This window comes from Tamandua tetradactyla, chromosome 4, assembly GCF_023851605.1.
Source record: "Tamandua tetradactyla isolate mTamTet1 chromosome 4, mTamTet1.pri, whole genome shotgun sequence".
Lineage (NCBI taxonomy): Eukaryota > Metazoa > Chordata > Mammalia > Pilosa > Myrmecophagidae > Tamandua > Tamandua tetradactyla.
Genome location: NC_135330.1, coordinates 56,972,573 through 56,992,865, shown reverse-complemented (window position 1 = coordinate 56,992,865; position 20,293 = coordinate 56,972,573). Strand labels below are relative to the sequence as shown.

The 20,293-nt window shown below is 45.0% G+C and overlaps 1 protein-coding gene across 5 annotated transcripts in view; it reads right to left on the bottom strand.

Annotated features, from left to right (window-relative positions):
* The window catches only part of NR5A2 (nuclear receptor subfamily 5 group A member 2), a 144,416-nt gene that overhangs the window by 119,928 nt on the left and 4,195 nt on the right, over nucleotides 1-20,293 (bottom strand). Inside the window, exons 1-5 of one of the 5 annotated variants that reach the window (XM_077157343.1) lie at nucleotides 10,199-10,255; nucleotides 9,339-9,496; nucleotides 9,087-9,205; nucleotides 7,429-7,570; nucleotides 4,513-5,159 (exon numbers count right to left, since the gene is read on the bottom strand). In XM_077157343.1, the coding sequence (XP_077013458.1) occupies nucleotides 4,513-5,159; nucleotides 7,429-7,570; nucleotides 9,087-9,191 (894 nt within the window). In that variant the 5' untranslated portion in view covers nucleotides 9,192-9,205; nucleotides 9,339-9,496; nucleotides 10,199-10,255. Of the gene's footprint in view, nucleotides 1-4,512; nucleotides 5,160-7,428; nucleotides 7,571-9,086; nucleotides 9,206-9,338; nucleotides 10,156-10,198; nucleotides 11,864-13,081; nucleotides 13,220-20,293 lie in introns of those variants that run through there. The other 4 variants (XM_077157339.1, XM_077157341.1, XM_077157342.1 and 1 more) reach the window with 4 other exon arrangements.

Genomic DNA, 20,293 nt, shown 5'->3' with positions numbered 1-20,293 from the left:
CAAAATCATTCACCAAGGGGAAGGTCTGACGCAGCCAATCCCAGAATCCTCTTAAGATACCTGGTCTCATTAGAAGATCAAATAGTTCAACAAAGTGGGAATAATTTTCTCACCATTCTTGTGTGAGACATTCAAGACATAGCTGAAAGAAAAAATAGCTGAAAGAAAAAAATACTATTTTCTTGTCTCACAAGCACATCTCTTTCAGCAGGTCTTGATTTAAAGGCTCATACTTTCCAAAAACACAAGGAAAAAGTCCAGACTATAGACCATTTAAGACAAATGTGGGTTTAAAAATTAGAAGGTGCATTGAATGTAAGACACTATTTCAGAGAACACTTCTAATAACTTTATAATTAGTGGCTTGTCTATCACCTGGTTACAATTCTGGTGCATTCTCTTTCTGACTTTCATCACAAACGTACATAAAAGTAGTCCACACTGAATAAGGTTGGTTTCGACTATAACACAGGATTAATAGTGTTTAGCCATAATAACTGCTAAGCACATTATAACTGCTACCCAGGTTCTCCCAGAGAGTAAAGTATACGCAGAGAGGGTGAGGCACTAGAGAACGCTTTGGAAACTCTTTCAAGGCCCAGAAGTGCGAGCTGGTAGATCCTACTGCATTGAACGACACCCCAGTGGCCTGAAAGAATTATTGTAGCTTTCTAAAGTGACTCATTCACTCCCAGGGGGTTGTCTGGGCCCAGGGAAAATCTGTCTCAAAGATTATTAGTGATTCAGTTATTGGAGGGTAGTGATGGACTTCTGATAACCAGGAGATTTGCTTTCGCTTCTCTGCCAAAGGCCTGTATTTTTTGGATCAAAGGTTACACTGCCTATTTGTGTGCGCTGGGGGGTGGGGAGGGAGCCTGCACAAAACAACTGCTTTTCTGAACCTCAGTTTTCCAGCTGCAGTTCTGCCATTTAATAATTGTATATAACTTGCAAAGTCACATTCCCTGTCCTGACTCAGTTTCTTCATATTTTGTAAAAGGAGATGAGCCAAATAGTCTCCATGTCCCTTCCAACTCCAAAAAATATGTAGTTTCTAAGAGTGGATTATTTTTTGATGTACATGTACAGCTTGGAAGGCTATGAGTTTCAGGATATTAATTTCCTCTTTCTCACACCACTATTTTGGATTGACCCCAGAATGTCCCTTACAGGTGTGTAGGGGGGAAAATGTCTTATAGCCCTTTCTCCCCGATCCTCTTTCTAGCTCTGAATTCCGTGGTTTCTATACATGAACCGTTTCAAAAGCTGAGAGTTTGAGAGCTCTGATCTCCTCTCGCTCATGCCATTAGGCTGAGTGGAATCAGAATATCTTTTTTTGCAGTGTGCAGGTATGTAGAAAAACAAAATATCTCACCAAAAAATTTCCTTTGTCCCTTCTTTTCCCTTAAGTAGATGAAATCTATATTCTTTCTTGTATACCTGGATTATAACTTGTCCTGGGAGAAGGAGCAAGGAGTCATTTGCAAAACTGCCTTCTTGTCTTATTACTTCCCAAGAGCAAGTACTTACTTTGCATCTTGTAGTTAGAGAGGTATAAGCAATCTGCCCTGTGTAAGTACATCACTTGATGGTAATTTGCTAGTAAGTTAACAAGAAAAAGACCAAATGTTTAAAGCGAGGGCATTCACCTTCCCAAATGATATTTGAGAACCAAAACTTTTGCAGGAAGACAGTGTAAGGCCCAGGGCTGTGAGTTTCAGAGGTGTTTCGGAAGCCATGCTGGGGAGAAGAGGTCTTTTTCAGAAATTCCTTAGCTGTGGCAGGTAGGCAATGCACACTGGCTGGCCCACAAAATCCTCCCGAGAGGTGTTTCTTGAATTGCAGCTCATGCCTTATTAGTGGGATGTAAAATCAGTTTAGTGGGTCATGATCACAATTTTTAAAAATATGGAATAAAGTAGAATAGAATAGAAAAACAACAGAATATGTGGCCTGCAGAAGGTCATGTAATGTTTGTACTGTGTTGTGTGCATCTATGTGTGTATGTGTGATCTGTTTGGCACACCAAGTCCCAGTGTAAAACATTATTCTTATAGGTCATGGTGAAAAAATTTGAAAGCGGGCAGGCCACAGTGGCTCAGCTGGCAGAATTCTCACCTGCCATGCCGGAGACCCAGGTTCGATTTCTGGTGCCTGCCCATGCAAAAAATATATATATTGAAAGCCACTGCCCTGGAGCCATGCACATGTCTCATTGTTGGTCTCAAATGACTTACTCTATTTTCTGACAAAGTTAATTTATAAATGAAAGGAAAAGCATTTTTCCAAATGGGAAAAGTCACTGTACAACTGTATATTTAGCCTCTCCCAAAGTGATTCTGGATTTTATCTTTTTTCGTCTCTGAAAAAGTACCTAAATTGAATCATTCCTTGCAAGCTCAAGGCAAACTGCCAATGAGTCAGGTATGTCTTTCTCTCCTGGAGGTACCACCCACCCTGTCAATTATATGCATTATTTCTTTCTTGGTAGATTTGTGAAAAATATCCTTAATATCTTCAGCTATCTTTATATTTTTAAAAATAATTATTTATGAATAATGAAATTGTCTTATCATAACACCCTTGAGAAGAAATACTTTGCTTAGTTCCATTTGTATTCATCTTACATCCCACTTACTGTCTGGCAAATTTTAGGTCCTCAATTAGTACCGGATAATGTTTGTTAATTTTATACAATCTTGCTGTTCTAAAACACCTGTGGTAATAGTTTTTCTTAATGTGAAACTGACGAAACTACAACTGCATATTTTTGTCACCACGACAATGACAACTTTAAAATAGCACCAATTTACTGAGCATCTAGTATATGCCAGACTCGCGATACTCAGTGCTTTACCTATATATTCTCATTTATTTCTTGCGAAACCTTCTCAATGTAAGTATTGTTAATTCTCCCAGGCCTCCCCCAAAATACCACATACACAATTTTACTGATGAGAAAACGAAGGCACCCATGATTAGAGGCAAAGACACAATTCAAAACAAGTCCACGTGATTTGCAAAACTTGTGCTTTTACTTTTACGTTACCTAACATTTAAGTTATATCTAAAATTATCATTTTTATTTTTGTTTTCGAGTACCTTAGTTGTCCTCTTAAGAACAAAGTTGTGAATGGAAAAATACCAGGAAAGACCTTCTTTTTGTAATGAAAAGCATCCTGGTTATCAGTGGACATGCACTACATACTCAGAAAGTATTTGGTCTGACTGCTAATCTGATGCACTCTGTTTACACTCTGCAGCCTAACAGCATCAGCTTCAGCCATTTTTAAATGCAGCAATAAAGGGCCTGAGAATAAAAAGCTAGATACGTCATGCTCTTGAACAGCATGCTGGTATGCTGCCAACTTAGTTGGATTAGTTCAGATAACCTTTTTTGGTTGTTTCCATGTACAAATCATGGTGCTTAATAAAGACAGCTGAAAAACACACTATTTTCCATATGCAGAAGACTTGCATATTCCTTTCACAACCCATCTACACAATTTTTAATGGTAATCCTTTAAATTAAAAATCTATGTTGTATTTTCCTTCTCTTGGAGGTTTAAAATCTCCTCCAACTAACCCAAGTGATCAGAAGACACAGCTGTTTAGCAGCCACATCTCCCCCAATAACAGCAAAAGGAAGAAACTGATTTTGTAACAAATAATCTTAGAAATTAAAAAGCACTTTTGTTTTTAAAACAGGAATGAAAGCACTGACCACGGTGTATGGTTTGGTAGTCCCTCTTAGATTCCAAATGGCTAAATAATTATTAATCCAGCCTTAAGTTTCAGGAAATAGAATGTTTATGTAGTTAAATAGAATTCTTTATACAAACCAGTGCCATGTCCACAATGGACCAATCCATTAAAATCAGTGCCAGACACAGATATGAGAACTAACCCGATTCAAGTAGACTAGCACTCACCATTTGCCCATTCCCCATTCAATGACAGTAAACATCCTATGGGAATCTGCTCCGAAAACAAAGGTTTTACCAACCTAATGTCAAGGTAAACAGGTAGTAAATACCTACTTGATACTACTAACCAGTGGTATAACCAGAGGATCTAAATATAACTCAATAATGACTTTTTTTTGCCTTTGAAAGAAACATTCAAAATAACATCATTATAATATAGTTCTTTTCTTGTGAATTTTTTTTTTTTTTTTTAGTTCACTAGAAGCTGTTTCACACTGACCTTACATTTTCTAGTCAAAAGCCAGTTTAGTTAAAAGGAAATAAAGACTAATTCTATTATTCAGAAGGAAACCCAAAATCTCATATATTTTAGGTTAAATGCCATTCCTCCAGTTAAGAGCTACATACACTAAAAGTCATATAAAGTTAAGGTGCAATGGTCCTGAAGTCAAGGTCTTAAAATACTTTGTAAACCACGCAAAGAAGAAAAGTAAAGACAACATATTTTCAGCACCAAGAATATATTCCAGGAACACAGGCCATTGTTGAAAGGGGGTATTATAAGTTGCAATAGTTGATGACATACCTTAAGTTCTCTGAAGAAGATGCTACTCCTGGCCCACTCAACAATGGAGAAGAGGGTTTGATCAGCCATTTTGCACATAAGGCCAAATGTGCTCAGCTTTTCATGCTTGCTTCGGTTAGCTTGCTCTTGCTGCAAATAGGCCATGATTTTGGCCTGCACTTGAGGCTCATCTGGCTCACACTTCAAAAGTTCCAGTATCAGATGTGGTATGCTCGCCGGGGAGCTTGTCTGGTAACTGTCCATATAGGAATAGCCCATTATCGACTCAGGCGAGCTGGTATAGGGGTCTGGGTACTCGGACTTGATGGCCCTGCTAGGAAAGTGGCCATATGTTTGGTAACCTTGCAGGCTGCCATGAGGTGGCATTGTCATGCTAATGGGGGATGTTACAAAGGGACTTCTGTCATAGTCTGTTGGTGGCAAGGCAGCATGGTTCAGAGGTAGGCCTTTGGAGGCAGAGTGGATGTTCTGAATTGCAGAGGAGATGGCTAGGTCAGACGGCATTGCTTGGATCACCTGAGACATGGCTTCTAGCTTAAGTCCATTGGCTCGGATGAGGGCTTTTTTCTGTTGCTTCAGGGCCCTGTCTCTCTTGTACATTGGCCCAAACTTATTCCTTCCTCCGCGCATTCGGTCAGCCCTTACCGCTGTAGGATAAAGAAAGGAAGTAAGGGAATAAAAATAAGATGCAAATTATTTGCATTCCCTAGATCAAAACACTATTTTAAACAGTTGAAAATTGACCAAAAGCGTTATGTGTGTGGTTGTTTTATGACAATAGCCCACAAAGAATTTAAAAAAAAAAAAAAAAGCCATGTCCTCTTTATTTATGAATTCTTTCCTGCAAGTCTGTTTGGTCATCAAAAAAATATTTTGGATATGTAGGGACATATTAACCCTTTGGTAGGCTACAGAGTCCATAATTTTTTGCTACACATAGTAGATACTTCAGATTGCTAAGAAAAAACCCCAGCAATCTTAGAACTAATAAAGAGTATCAGTTTCTTTTATGCCAGTTATTTTGGAACTCTCTAATGCAAACCCAAACTGCTGAGAATATTGAATAACACATTTCTGGATTAAATTGTGAATATTTTCCCTTGGGATTTCTTCCTCTTTTGAAGCCATTTTAAGTACTTTGTTGCAAACAACTGGGTACATACTCTTCTTGGAGAAGCGTTTTCACCTACACTTTAAGAGCAGCTATCAGAAAACCACCAGTTCTTGCTTTTAATTTAAGCAGAAATGGACATATTTAAAGCCAATTCACTTCAGAAGCTATTGAGAGAGCCATCTGCCGCAGTGTGTGTAAAGTCTGGGCCAGCCCTAATAAGTGAGTAGTGGTCGTCAAGCTCACAGTAGCCGATGGTAATTAGACAGAAACCAGTGCCCTCTGACAGCTTATGACATGTCAAAATTGCTGGAGGTTAAGTTTTTGAGCTTTTCATCTTAGGATTAGTGTAACATTAAAAATTTATTGTGAATGCTAGGTATCCAGATTATTGCACAAGATCATAAAGAGTTTTCATCTGGATGATAATTTATTGAAGAGTCAATTGTTTCCTATCATGTCTAAAAATATATGAGCATGCACCCTAAGTGACATACAATTATGAATGTACAAGTTTTGGAGATAAAGAAATGCAGTCTTTTTTCTTTTGTTAAAAAAAAAAGGGCACATAAAACCATATCATTTAATTTTTATCCACACTTTTCCTTCTTAGGCTGATATTATAGTTCACATCTATATTACAATATTTCACTGACTTGAGATTAATAGCATAACTGATGATAAAGAAATTAATAAATATCAAGTATTTGCTTTCTTGATCTCTTCTTAAAATTAATACTGACTTAGTCCTCATGATAACCCAAGTGACTATTTCTAGTTGAAGAATTCTATTAGCAATTCAGCAGATTTATTTGGTTTTTTTTTTTTTTTTTTTAGTATTTCTATCAAGCCTGGATCCCATATAACAGAAAAGCTTCAGACAAAAATTGCCTGTGCCTCATTGATCACATAAAACGTACTCTGATATCTGGCACAATCACTGATATGTACTCTTGTTATTACTTTATTTGCAGTATATTTAATCTGTGGAAAGTCAGTAGGTCAGAGGCTAGAAAACAGCAACACACCATAATAGTCCAGGAACTACAAATTATTTACAGCAGTCACATATTAACTTTACTGCCTGCCAATCTGTACATTCTAAGTGCAGATTCTGTTCTTTTCACATCAAGTTTAGCGTAGCTTATGAAGAACCACTCTCTTGTCCTTGTCAAATTATTGCTACTGATTTAATGGTTCATTATTTTCCATGTTTCCTGCTTCTGAAATGTTTTATTTTGCAGACATAGTTATTATGTTAAAAATAAATGGGAAATGTGCTTTCCCACAATATTGAAAATGGTATTCGACATGAGAAATTCCTTTTCACAATCAAAGGCTTTAACTCCTCCTTAAGAATCACAAAATTAGCATTAACCATTATGATAATTACACCTACAAGACTGAAATCAAACTTTTCCTAGGGCTTCCCAATTTAAAAACTCAAAGGATTTTTAAAATATATTTTCACAACTTAGTTTTATTTGCTCCCAGTTGATTAACTTGAATGTTGTTTTCAACCGACTTGACTTCTTGGTGTCAAATGCACCTGCTCCCCAAAACTAAAATTAAAAGGAGAAGGATGGGAACATGCTGATCTTTAATTTTTTTTCCCCTGGTAGATTTCACCAGTTTAAGTGAGACTAAGACTATTTTACAGTTGAAACATGAAAAGATGGTGCATCTTGCATTATTGTCTATAGTGTTAGAAGACTAGAAAAATCATGTCACCATGTTATCAGCACCATTTGGTTCTAAAGCTCATGTCCTTGGAGAGTTTTAATAGGTCTTTAGAAGAATCTTACCTTCTAGCTTCATTCCAACACTTAGACATTTTTGAAATCGACAGTAAGGGCAACGCTTTCTCTGTGTTTTGTCAATTTGGCAGTTCTGGTTTTCTATACATGTGTACCTTTTATTATTTTGGACTGTTCGCTTAAAAAATCCCTATAAGACAGAGAAAATAGTGAGGTATTTTATACATTTAGCACCCGTCTCTTCCATTGTTTCATTTCAAGGAAATCACAAGCAAGTCTCTTCATTGCACCATTTGAGCCTTTGTGTGGTTGGTTCTGTGGTTTGTTTAACATTTCAGCAAGATCAAGCTTCCAAAACAGTGCCAGGCCATAGTGGAGATTTTTCTGGCACCAGAGCTGTATTTCTGAAGGATTACTTCAAATCTAGAGGAGATGTAACTACATACCATTTCATCCCAACAGTCAGAGAAAATACACTCTATATTGACCAGTGATGTTTTAAATAAAAATCTGTTTTCCTATTAACCTTCACGTTCCAGATAGAGGCACTCTTGGAGATTCGTGTGGTTTGTGAGTACTCTGATACAACTTCGGTGACAGACCATTGCAAGATGCCAGTGGAAAAAGTGAGTAACAAAGCTCCAGCAGATCTTTCACAAAGCTCAACACTGGATGTTTAAATGCAAAAGGATTTAAGGGGTAAAATGGGGGAAATGCTCATGATTCCACTGGAAGATATTCAGATATGGGAACTTTATTTTTAAAAAGGTGAAACTAATGGAAAAGAAAAGCATTTTTCACAGAGAGCTGTACTTTAGCATACACTTCCTTTATATTTCACTTAAAAGAATTCATCAGAAATAAAATTTGTAGTTTAAGGTAAAAACAATTTTACCAGGTTAGTGTGTTTTATTTATCCTGCTAGCCCAAAAAGAAAAACAATCTTACTTTGTTATACAGAACGAAGGGATTTTCCCAGCAGTGGTTTAAGTAATTGTGATGAAAGTTTTCTATTCAAAAAAAAATACATTGAAAAATATTGAATTTTGAATCTTCTGGGAATATATTTTAAAAGGTCTGAGATAAATCCACAAAATATAACTGATATTATTAATAAAAAGACAGCACATTTTCACATATTAAAGTTCCTTACATTTAAATGGACCATGTATGTGTGAAAACTACTCTATTATAAACTAAGATCTGGCTTCTTGTTCTGTTTTATATGAACTCCAAAAAGAATCTTTAAAAAAAATTATTTTCAGAATAAATCAGAATGAAATCATGCCGTAGGAATTTAGACTTTTATGTCTGGATAAAAAAAATGTTTAGATTTGCAGCACAGAATATTGTGAAGTTAAACTGTATTTGGGAATACTTTGTCACGTTCTTTCTGAAGAACAATGATGTTTTAAATATATATAAGTCAGGCAAAATCAATATTTAGGACTGTTAGAAATGGAAGCCTTTCTACAACAACATCATTTTACTGGAATAACATATTTTAAAGTCATGAGACTGGCAAAATTTTCTAAACAGCATGAATGTCTTTTAAATAAGACACATATTACTAAAGTCCCTAAGACTGTCTTTCCTTTTCACTCGAGTCTGAAAAAGACAGCTTAAATGCAGTTTTAAAAAGCCAACCCAATAGTTCATTTTGGTTTTGAACATTTTATATTTCAGGCAGCAATGTATGAGCAAACCTTGCAGCTTTCACAGGTGAGAAGCCCATAGTGGTACCCAGATACTTTATCTCCACACACGGGACAGAGTTCCTCAAGATCTTCATCATAGGAGTAATTCACCATTTTAAACTGAGACACTGAAACAAGAGAAATGTATGCATATATCCAGTTAATTTACTATACACATTTTAATCCTACAACGAAAAGCTTTTTTGGTGGTTGGTGGGCAAATAGCACCAGGTAAAATATAAAATAAAAGCAAAATTTTACCCAGGTCATACTGAAGAGAACTATTTTTACACAGTGAAAATATAAAACATCTTTTGGATCAGTGAGCATGCACGTCATATTTTTTTATTTGAAAATAATTCCAGCTTCTTTTGTTAACATTTTTTAACTGACCACTGTTGAACACAAGTTTCAAAACTCTGCAAAGCAACAGATCAGAACAGAGACGTGAATTGCATAAAAAACTCAAAATTTCTTTTAATCTCTGTAAAGTTCCAAAATGTTACCTTTCTTTGCCTAAGGGAGAAAAATAGGCACACACATTATCCCCCCACTCCTAAATTTGCTGCAAGTACACCTCCCTTCACAGAATAGCGATAGCCGATTGCGTTCAATGTTTGGCAAATAAACTGACACCCAGAAACCTGCTCCTTAGCAGCAGCCCCACTTTAACAACAGCCTGCGGCGCCCAACGTTCAGATCTGTTAGATTAATCGAAACATTCAGTTCCGTATTGACAGGACTCCTGTTCTGGGTACTTTGATCTCCTCACACTTGAAACTTTCCTGTGAAAATAAAAAGAAGGAAAAAGGAAAGGGAGGACGCCCGGACAAAATAAAACAGAAGAGGGAAAAGATACACAAGAGAGTTTAGTTTCGTCGCAAATTACTAAAGCCCTGTAATGAATTTCGCATGTTTCCGATCATCATTGCAAAATATAAACACCTCGCGATCGCCCTGTTAAAGTTAAACAGAAATCAGGCCGCGGCGACGGACGGCTCCCAGTGCGGATCGGGTAACGGCCCTCCTCGGGACACAGCCCCACCAAGGCGTCTCCGCAGCTGAAAGCTGGAAAAATTATGGACAGGAAGGTCAGTGGTCGAGGAACCCCAGGAAAATACCTGATCCGGTCCCTCTCTGAGGCTCCAAGTCCACGCGGGGCCAAGACCCTGAATGCGGGATGCGAGGGGGCGGGCAAGGCGGGGGCAGAGAGCAGGGGGCAGGTCCGTGCAGCCCGGCCGCTTCCCGCACCCCTCCCGGGCGCCCTGTCGTGGAATCCAGTTGTGTAGCCGGCGCGCTCCCCTAGCTCAACCTTCGGCTGCACCGCGGCGCACAGAACACCCAGCCGAGTTTGTTTTAAGTTAATCAGTGGCCCTTGCAGGGGGCGGGGTGGGGGGGTGGAGGTGAGGAGAAGAAGAACCGACCGCCGAGAAGTTTCCTCTGATTTGCTTACCAAAAAGCAAAGAGAAATAGCTCCCACCCCGCTGCCAAAGTCCCGGATCACTTTATCATCATAGTGGTCTCTTTGCCAAGAACTTTTTCTTTTAAAATAAAGTTTTTTATCTCCCCCTCCCCCCAGCTACGGATACTGAGCTCCTCCAGAATGGGCCGTCGGCTGAAGAGCGACCACAGGCCAAGTTGATGCGTCTCTTCTTGAGACACTCAAGCCCTGGGCTGGGGCTTAAACGGTAGTGATTTGGACAGAGTTGGGGAGAATCCTGGGAAAAGAGGTTCCAACAGAGGTAGGGGCCTGGGCTCCATGAAATAGAAATGAAGAGATGCTGGAGCGCAGTTCCTTGGGCAGTGCCAGCCTGGGTCCCAACCCTAAAAAGCCCGCGCTCCGGTTTGGGGAACCTAGGGGTTGAGAGAGGTTGAGAATAGCCTCATTTGTCCTAAAACTTGTTAACTGTTGTCTCGAAGCATGTTTTAGGGATGGGGAAAAGGGGTATCGGTACACACCTCGGGGATCCCGCACGGAAAAGACCGGGCTGGAGGTGGGGAGTGCCTGAGGAACCCAAAGATAGACTGAGGAAGGAAGGCAGATGCCACAGTGCGAGGCCGGGGCATCTTCTAGACTTTCCCAGGGGTCCACGTGTAGCCGAGCTAGGCGTTCGGACAACCGAATCTGTCGGAGCAAAGACGTTCCCACGATCTGCTTATTTTCATTCTCGAGAAAGAAGGGGCTGCGGCGGGACCTTGGAAAGCGAGAGCCGTTGAGAGGAGTGCGGAGAAGTTCCCTCTAAGTTGGACGCGCTACTGCTGTCCCGGAATCTAGAAACTGGTTCTCTTTGTGGGTTACCCCCACGGTTCCGACCTGAGCTGGATCCAAAGCGGGCATGGGAACAGGACCCCGGTCCCCAGGGGCACCTCCCTACAGGCAGGCCGCGGACCTGGGAAGGTGTGCCCAAGCGCTCTCCACGCTGCTTCTGAACCCCAGGCTGAGTGAGTGGCGGGCGCCCTCTCCTCAAACCGGTCACGGCGGGGAAGGTTAACCCCGTAGATAGTGTCAAGAGGTCCCCTCTCGAACGTTACAAATAAAATATCACGACCATATTACCCCTTCCACCTAAATAAACTCTTATTACTGCTTCTATTACTTGATTTGGTGTCTCCCTGAGCTTCCTTTCCCGAGTTCTTCGGAAACGCCTGCGCCGGAATGAGAAGCAGAAACTTTCCTTTTGGACCCAGGCATTGCGCCCGCAGCTCCCGGCAGCCCACAGGTAGGCCCTCTCCACCGCGCCCCCACTTCCTGGGAGTCCTAGATCCGGGGCGGGAACTCCTCTGGGCAAACCGGGTTCCCCAGTACACCGCTGGGAGACCCACAAGTTAGTCCCAGGGGGTTCGGCCCCAGGGGGCTTCCGCAGAACTCCTTGGAGGCTTGAAAAGACCCGGGATCATTCAAGGGGTAACCGACCCTACCGATAAGACGCTTGCTCTCCCGTCACCCCCACCCCCCCTTTCCCTTGTTAGCAGGGCGACTTCAGGCCCTGGAGCCCCAGAGTCGCGGCTGCGCCGCCTACCCCGCACGGCCGCGTGCACCAGCCCTGAACTCTGCTCTCAACACCTCCCCAGTCCTTTCAAGTTCGCGCAAGGGGATGGCAGGAAGCGTTCTGGGATCACAGGGCCGCCTGCCCGCACATCCTGCGCGCTGGAAGGGGCGAGGATGGAAGAGCACCGGTGACTTTTCCTAGCATTGTTCCCTCCCCGGCCCGGGGCAACTGCGATAAACTTCTGAAGGGATTAATACAAGCCAGAGCTAGAGCTGCTGTTTTGGAATGCGGTGAAATATATAGCCAGCGGGATTTATTTGTTTTCTTGTTAGCAATCAGGAACTAGGAAAACAAATGGGATTTCCATATTCCCAGCTCTCGGATTGAGGAAGGGGCAAAAGACTGCCCCACCCCCAATCACTCGGCTGTACCCGCGACGAAGATGGGGTTGGGGAAACTTTGGTTCTCTTCAGTTCTGCCAGCAGTTTTGAAGTTGCCCAAATTCGAGCCGGCTTCCAGTGAGTCTCCGCCTGGGCTTTTCGGGGTGGCGACATCCATTCTAATATCTCCAAGACAAGCCTTTAGAGAGTGGCCTTCTCCTTCTGTACTTGACTTTTCCTAGGCAGTGTATTCTCCCTCTGCACAAGAGCACTGTTTTAAGTTCCCACCGATTTCAATGGCTAAGAACCTGCTCGGGACATTCCTTTTCTTAGAATGACCTTATTATTCTAAAGTACCTCTAGCCTGAAGCTGCTCGGTTCGGTATCCTTAGAGCTGGAGGCCTCTCTTTATTAATTAGAAGTGGCCAATTAGACACTGCTAGGAAAACCTCCGCCCTGCATTGTTCAAGAGCCATAAACTTTTATGCCTGTACCTGGAGAGGGGGCCTGAGGTCCGCGCGCCGCTCGACAGCCCGCCACCCTAGCGTCCACGCTGTGTGAGAGGCTGAAGCCGGCAGGGCGAGCCCGGGGGAGAGAGCGGTGGCAGCCGGAACGCCGCGCGGCGTCTCCTTACCTTGCATGTTTTCCGGCATCTGCCCCTGTTCCCCATGCGATCGAGCCAGTCCAAGGGCTTCTGTCTCCACTTTGGGCAGCATGACAAGGCGGCCGCGGGAGGGGGTAGGGGGTCCGTGTCGGTCCGGCAGCCCAGCACCTGGACACGGGCAGCACAGATTCAACTCCCGCAGAAAGAAGGAAGGGGCGACCGGGGTGCCCGCTCACCCACCCGCTAGCCGGCGCTTGTCTCAGCCTCCTGCGGGGCTGCGGGTCAGGGCCCCTTAGCCCGATCGCGTTTCGCAGCTCCGGAGCTGCTAGGAGGAGGTCGGGAACTACGAGACCCAGAGAAGAAGACTGCGTCTGGGCGCCTTGGCTTAACTCAGCAAGTGCGGAGGCGGCGACGGTGGCGAGGGCGCAGCTGCCAGGGACGCGGATCCGTGCACCACCGAGTTCCCCGCCGCCAGCAGAAGCAGCAGCCGGGCTGCTGCTGCCGCCGCGGCAGTGCCGCTGCGGCTGCTCCCAGACGGCTGGGTCGACTTCTTCCCCTCCCTCCACCCGCCCTCTGGCTTAGGATCGGCAGGGGTCTCTCTCTCTCTCTTTCTCTAGCCTCACTTCTCCTCTCCGCCCCTTCCCCTGTCTTTCTGCCTCCCTCTAGCTCACTATCACAAGTGTGGAGTTGTGAAGTTCCAACCTCCCTCTCCTGCCTCGTGTACTCTTCTCGCGTGTCCGAAACAACCCTTCCCAGACCCGAGGGTGACGGTGCTGGGAAGGTGAGGGAGAAGACAAGGAGGAGAAGGGAGGTAAGTAGGGTAGATAGGGCCGGGGGCAAGGGGAAGGCTGGGATGAGGGGTGAAGACAGTGAATGGGGACGCGGGTTCCGGACTCGGGTCGGACACCGGCGGCCAGCCAATGAGGATGAGGCGCATGCTCGGGTCCCCTCGCCTGCCCCAACCTCTTCACCCCGCCTTAGCCCCCCTCTCACCCCACCCTGTTCCTGGGGCGGGGGATGTAAATGCTGCCGGTCTTACAGCCAGGGAGAAGCGACCTCTGTCTGAGCTAGGCGGCGAGAGATGAGAAGCCAGGGCGGTGATTTCCGCGAGCTGAGGGGAAGCCAGGAGAAGGGATGGCGGGTGTGTGTGTGAGTGGTTTGTGAGTGTGTCCTTGCGTGTGAGTCGAGTGGGGAGCTGGAGGGGGGAGGTAAAAAACACCCATTTAAACAATCTAAAGGAGAAAAGGGGTGTTGAATTCAGTTGACCCAGCTCTTAAATGCAGAGCTGGCCCTCGGACGTCTCCGGGCTTCATTCCCCCTCGGCTTCCAGGACACAGAGACGCCCCGCGGGGTGCCCTGGGCGCCCTGGAGGGCCCGAGTGCCCAGGCCCACCGAGGATTCCGCCAGGAGGCTGAGGCCCAGGGTCAATTCACTGAAGCGCTGAAAAACAGAGGAGCGACAGCCACCCTCTGTTTTTCAATCCCTTTCCCCAATTCTCTCGCTCACTTATGAATTTGTATACCCAAGCCCAAGATTATCTTGTCAGCAGACTAATTTTGGTGAACTGTTTCCATTTAGAACACAAAGACCAGACAAAGATCGCCCCAACCCCCCCCCCAAAAGAAAGTTTTAAAGAACCATCTGCTGAGTAAACTCTTCCTCCAGCCCAGTCACATCTTCAAAGTTCTCAAACCTCATCCCAGTGAGATGAAAACATTCTTTACAGCCTCGTGAGTGCATCTTATTCAGTATCTGCTGTGCAACCTGGGAATTGTCAGAGTGCAACCAGAAGGGAGTGGACTTGAATCTCAAAATAAATAGAAATATGTATTATATTTGAATGGGGTAGAGATTGCACATTGAAACTGCCTTGTCCAGTACTTGATGGATTGAGAAATATCACACTCATTACCCTACATAACCTACATTTTTTATTTAAATAGGTTATTCATCACCAGCCCCAATCTGGCAACTCATACTGATTTGTCTCTTACTGATCTGTCATTTTGCTCTTAGTATATTCAGAATCTAAGCCATTTAACCTTCAGCTTTAGAAGCATCTTCAGCCTTCATGGAAACTCTTAAAATTAGGGGGTCTGTCTATAGTTTGTATGGGAAGGGAGAGTGGTCAAAATCAGTGACCCTTAAGATGTTGGTATTTTCATGACTATTAAGTAGCACTGTCAAAACATTTTCAGCACTATTAGTTATTTTAATTATCATTTGAATTAAAAATACATATTCTTACACAGTTCAGAGATCAGCAGTCTTAGGGCTCAAATCAGTGCTTGCCCAGCTTTGCTTGTGGGTTCAGATGAACTTTGAAAGTCAGTTTATTGCAAAGCCTTAACAACCTCCTACAGAGAACTAATAGGGCATTTGTGCAGCACTTTCCCAAATACTAGGCTGGTAGCAAGAGAGGACTCCAGGTTTAGAGAGGGAATTTCATGCCCTCAATGTGGGAGGGAAGATTCTCTGTTGTTGGAGCAGCGGAGCTGAGGTTAGGGGAGTTGGAAGAAATAGAAAGAGTCTCTGGCAGGAGCATCTAATTGCAGTGCAGCAAGCCCTTCATTGACTTAAGGCAGAAATGAGGCAAACTTCTATCATGCTAGTAACACCAGCTTCAGTGCCTGAAATGACTGCTTAGGCCAAGTTAACTAAGCAGTCCAGGCTAATCTGCCCTCCCCACCACACTCCCCAAGGAAGACCACAAGTGATGGTGGCAAAAGGCCAGCTGGCATTCATTTATCTCCTCTCTGCCACACTTTCTAAGAAGGAAAAATCATCATAAAAGTAGGGGGTTGGGGTGGGGGGAGGGCAGAAATAGGGCTCAGGATGAGGTTTAAAAACTCCACAGTTGGATTGCTGAGGAAACGTCTTCTTGCCCTTGCTTTGAAGGTCTATTCCAAACTGATCCCTCTGTGGAACAGCTAACCAAAGGGGCACCAAAAGAGCAGGGTGTCTTAAGAAGAAAACTGTCTTTTTTGAGAGGCAAGGGAACTCCTAGCCAACTCATGATGCCTCAGGCCTCCAGCTTCAGAGCAGGAAACTCCCTAAGGGCCAGCCCGATGGCGAATCCCCTCCAGGGGCACAGAATTCCAGGCCTGCGGTGAAGGAGGGGAAATCTGCCATTGAAAGGTTCCTGTGGGCGGCGGGAGGGCACGCTCACTCTTCTCCAGGTCGCTCCGTAATGACGTTAGTGGGACGGCGGGGTCCCCAGCCTTGGGGCAGACACTCATCTCCGCCCTCTGAACTCCCTCCTTGCCCTAAAACACACATTGTTGTCCCATGCCCCTTTAATTCCGCGGGACAGGGGCCCCTATTGGAGCAGGGGACCCGCTGCTCGCTGACGTAGGATCGGCCTGGGCGTCCTCCATGATGCCCTCGGGAGAGCTGGAGGGACCAGTCGGAGCACGCAGCTCCTCGGTTCCTTTACCTGGGGGTGACTGCAGAGACCACAGCCAGAGGAGGAAAAGTCTAGTGGAGGAGGGCAGGTGAGGCAATAGAGATGGAAATAGGTGGAACAGGGCCTGTGTGTCTAAACAATGATGTTGGTGGTGTTCTGAACTGACCCCCAGACAGATACTACAAGCACCAGAGTGCACCCCCCGCAAGCGGACTGACGCGTCCCATCCTCCGCCCGGGACAGCTTACCAACCGCTACTCAGCCTCTTAGTGGAAACGCACTTAGGAATCCAGGCTGGTCTTTCTGCTGCGGAAAATTTCACTGGTGGCGGAGACCTGAGACGGGAAGCCCGGGGAGAAGGCTCCAGCTTTAGCTATTGTAGGCATTCTCAATTTCTTCCCTGGACTCCCTCTGCCAGCTTTTGGCAAACTTCTCTCCCCTTTTCCCCATACCCCCCACACCTTCTTCTTGCAGGCGAAACTGGTCTCCGGGGCTTGCCCTTCCGGGTTCTGATTTTGTCTTAAAGTGTTGATTGACGGTTGCAATTACCAAGGATGATGGCTCAGGGAGGCTCCTGCAGCCTTGATGAGCCCGAGAAGCGCAATCCTGGCATATTTTATCCAGGCTCAGCTTTTCGGGGCCGTGCGCCCCATTCATACCGCGGACTGGAGCCGAGGAGCTCCCACACTCCCCACCGCCAAGACGCAACCGCCTGGGTCCGCTCCCCTGCCTCCGCCTTTCCGCGGCTCCGCGCCGCATTTCAGAGTGCGCGCCGGGGACAGCCTGCCCTTGACCTGACCCGAAAAGTGTCGGTCGGCCCGGCGGGCTTACCCAGTACCGGCTGAAAAAGGGATGAAATGTCAAGATTTTCAGGAGTGATTCAAGTCTTCTGGGGTCGGCAAGCCCAGGTCGGGGTAAACCAGAGGGCCAGACACACTTCCCTCCCTCCCGAGTGGGACAAGTCTCGCGTGACACGCCCAACCTCACGAAATTTGCAACCCTTCATCCTTGGGAATAATTTCCAACACCTCCTCCTCCATTCCTACTTTTTTGGGTGCTTTTACGAAACTGCCGTAATGACTTCTTTCCCTAGTATCAACTTTTTAAGCCCGGGGAGAAACCTAGATTTTTACAGGTTTCTACAACGATGACGGAATAACCCGAGAGAGGAAAGACAAGCGTGGTTATCAGCCGATTTGAGGATTCCGCCCTGCCTCGATGTTCCCTCTCCTCCCACCCGAAAAGCCCTTCTGAAGGCTCTTTGCCTTTCTTGGAAAGTTTTGCAAGTATTCCTGTGTTCCGTTCCTGAGCTCGGTGAGCTCGGCTGTCCACCCCCCTCGCGTGACCTTCCCTGCGCGCGCGTCAGGAGCGCTTTGTTTTAAAAAGAGAGGTTACGTTTCACTACAGCCATATAAATTACCAAGGAGCATGTTGGCTGAAAATTTGAAAAAAACAAACTTGAATAAGTGAGAAGTTATGACTCGTTAAAAAAAAAAACCTTTTACTGCATGTGCAGCTAACTATTTAAGACAACAGCTACTAGTGCGGGAAGAAAACTTTGCCAATTGAGACGTTCTAACCCTTCAAGGCTGCCCGTCAGGGGTAGTCCGCCAACGACGATTGATTCACAATCACTTTGGGAGTATCTTAATAAATCATGGCACCGACTATACTGGGAAGGAAACGGAAAATTGAAGCAATTATCTGGATAACCCAGGTTCCTCCACCCCCTTCCCCAGACAACTTCCCATTCCTGCCCCGAAGGAAAGGCGGGGTTTGGGGAGAGTTTGGCCTAGATTATCGGAATCTGCGGCTTTGTGATAAAAGGGCATAGCTGAAGAGTTTGTTGACTTTATTTTCTTTCGTGTGTGGTGTCCCAACCCCAGGGCCCAGGTGCTCCCGGCCTTGGAATAGTCAGTCGGTGTTCTTCGAAGCGAATAAGGAGATCTGGTCTTGAGAATGGAGCTGGGCTTGGGAAATAATCCCGTGTAGGTGATCCAATCTAATCTATTTCTTCCTTTCTGTAATTGAAATGGAGATGTGAGTCAGCTCCAGCTCAAAACTGTAAGGACTGCGCTCTCGGAACCACCCCCGTCCATCCTCGGCAGGAGCCAGAACATTAAGTGACGTCCCCAGTGACGATCCTAGCGCCTGCAGCCACCGAGCGTTCTGTGAATCTAGCTGAACACTTGCGATTCCACCCCGCTTCTCCTCCCCTCCCTCAACCTGGACTGGGAACTTAAATCCTCAGCACTAGATTATTACACACCACCTCTCCATTGTATCCGGCCAGACTGGAAGTTTCTTGAGGAAGGGGGTAACTGCACTGCTTCCCAATTCCTTGGCGTGTGCAGAGCGGGACGAACCTGGCCGGAGGCCCTTACGTCCACGGAAGCCCTGCACTAGGGTTTGTGGGTCTTAAAATCAAAGTCAAGGCGCACGGCCGTCGAGCAATTTGGGTCCCTCTTGGTTAGAAAAAAAAAAAAAGAGGTTTGGAGAGACTTGCAGTGGTATCCTCGCCCTCCGGGGTAGGGTGTAGAACTAGAAGAGGTGTTAGGGTCCTCGCCGTTACCCTGACGGCTGTCGGGGGTGGGGTGGGGGGGTGTCGGCTCCGCTCCCTCCACGCTTTCGCGATTAGTAGACGATGACCAGCGTGAGCCAAGATTTGGGACAAAATCATTTATTCCCCCCTTCCCCCGGCCAAGGTTTCTTGTCTGGTAATTGAGAGACGTTGCCTCGGGACCTGGAGGCGGATTCTTTCCAGTCCTATAGAGACCGCTGGAGGGGGAAGAACTTGGGGGAGAGGGAGGAGAGCCTGGGGGTGTTCTGAACCTGATCAAGGGGTCCAACATTTACTGCGAAAAATGCTTGCACTGGTAGTAGGATCATCATTTTTTCACTGCAGGTGGCACACGTGGGTTTGTCAAAAGTGCTTTAATAATAATAATTTAAAAAAAAAACTACGACAAGAAACAAAGGTGACTAAATCCTTTTTGCCTATTCCCTGCCCCCCCCCGATGTTTATTTTTTAAGGAAAAGACCCAGCCTCTTCCTTTTTAAACTCAAACACTCATTTTGAGTGATTTCCCTGTCCTCCCCACCCTCTCCGATTCTCTAGAAGTAAATACTCTGAATTTCCTCCCACTTCACTTCTAACTCTCTGTTGGTAGTGCTGTTTCTGCGAGTTGTCACTATACATAACCAAACTTCATCCAAGCGCCAGAGATCTTTCCAGGGAAGTCTCAGAGTTGGAAACCAGAAGTGCCTTCTCACCCCACCTGTCTCGGATCTCACCCCTCCAGTCTCCACCCCTCCCTCCCTTACACCACTCCGGGTCCATCCCTCTGAATTTTACAGGGATCCAGTTCCCACAGTGGCATGATAAGGAAGATAAAGAGCAATTTAGAAATGTCTGTAAGTACAAAATGCCTTTCTGAATAAAGTCTGAGTAGACCAACATTATTTTCATCATAATTCCTTTGTATCAACAAGGGCAAGTAGTTTCTACCTTGAGGAAAGAACATGGATTTGAGAATCGTGTCTGTGTGGCTCTCTTTACAGCTCAATGTCCTGGCTAGCTGAGTGGCCTTGTGCAAATCCCCCCAAAATCCAGTTTTTCATCTGTAAAATGGAGTTAACAAAGTAAACTTTATAATTGAATGAGACCATTCCAGTAAAACAACATATTTGGCTGTTAATAAACACTGGTTCTTTTCTTCTTTCTCTTTCCTCTTAACTTCACCAGAACTCATTTCTGTAAGGAAAATCACTATGAAGGGAATCACTAGCCATTCTAGGATCATGAAAGATGTATCTTTATGGGAGGTCCTTGTTAA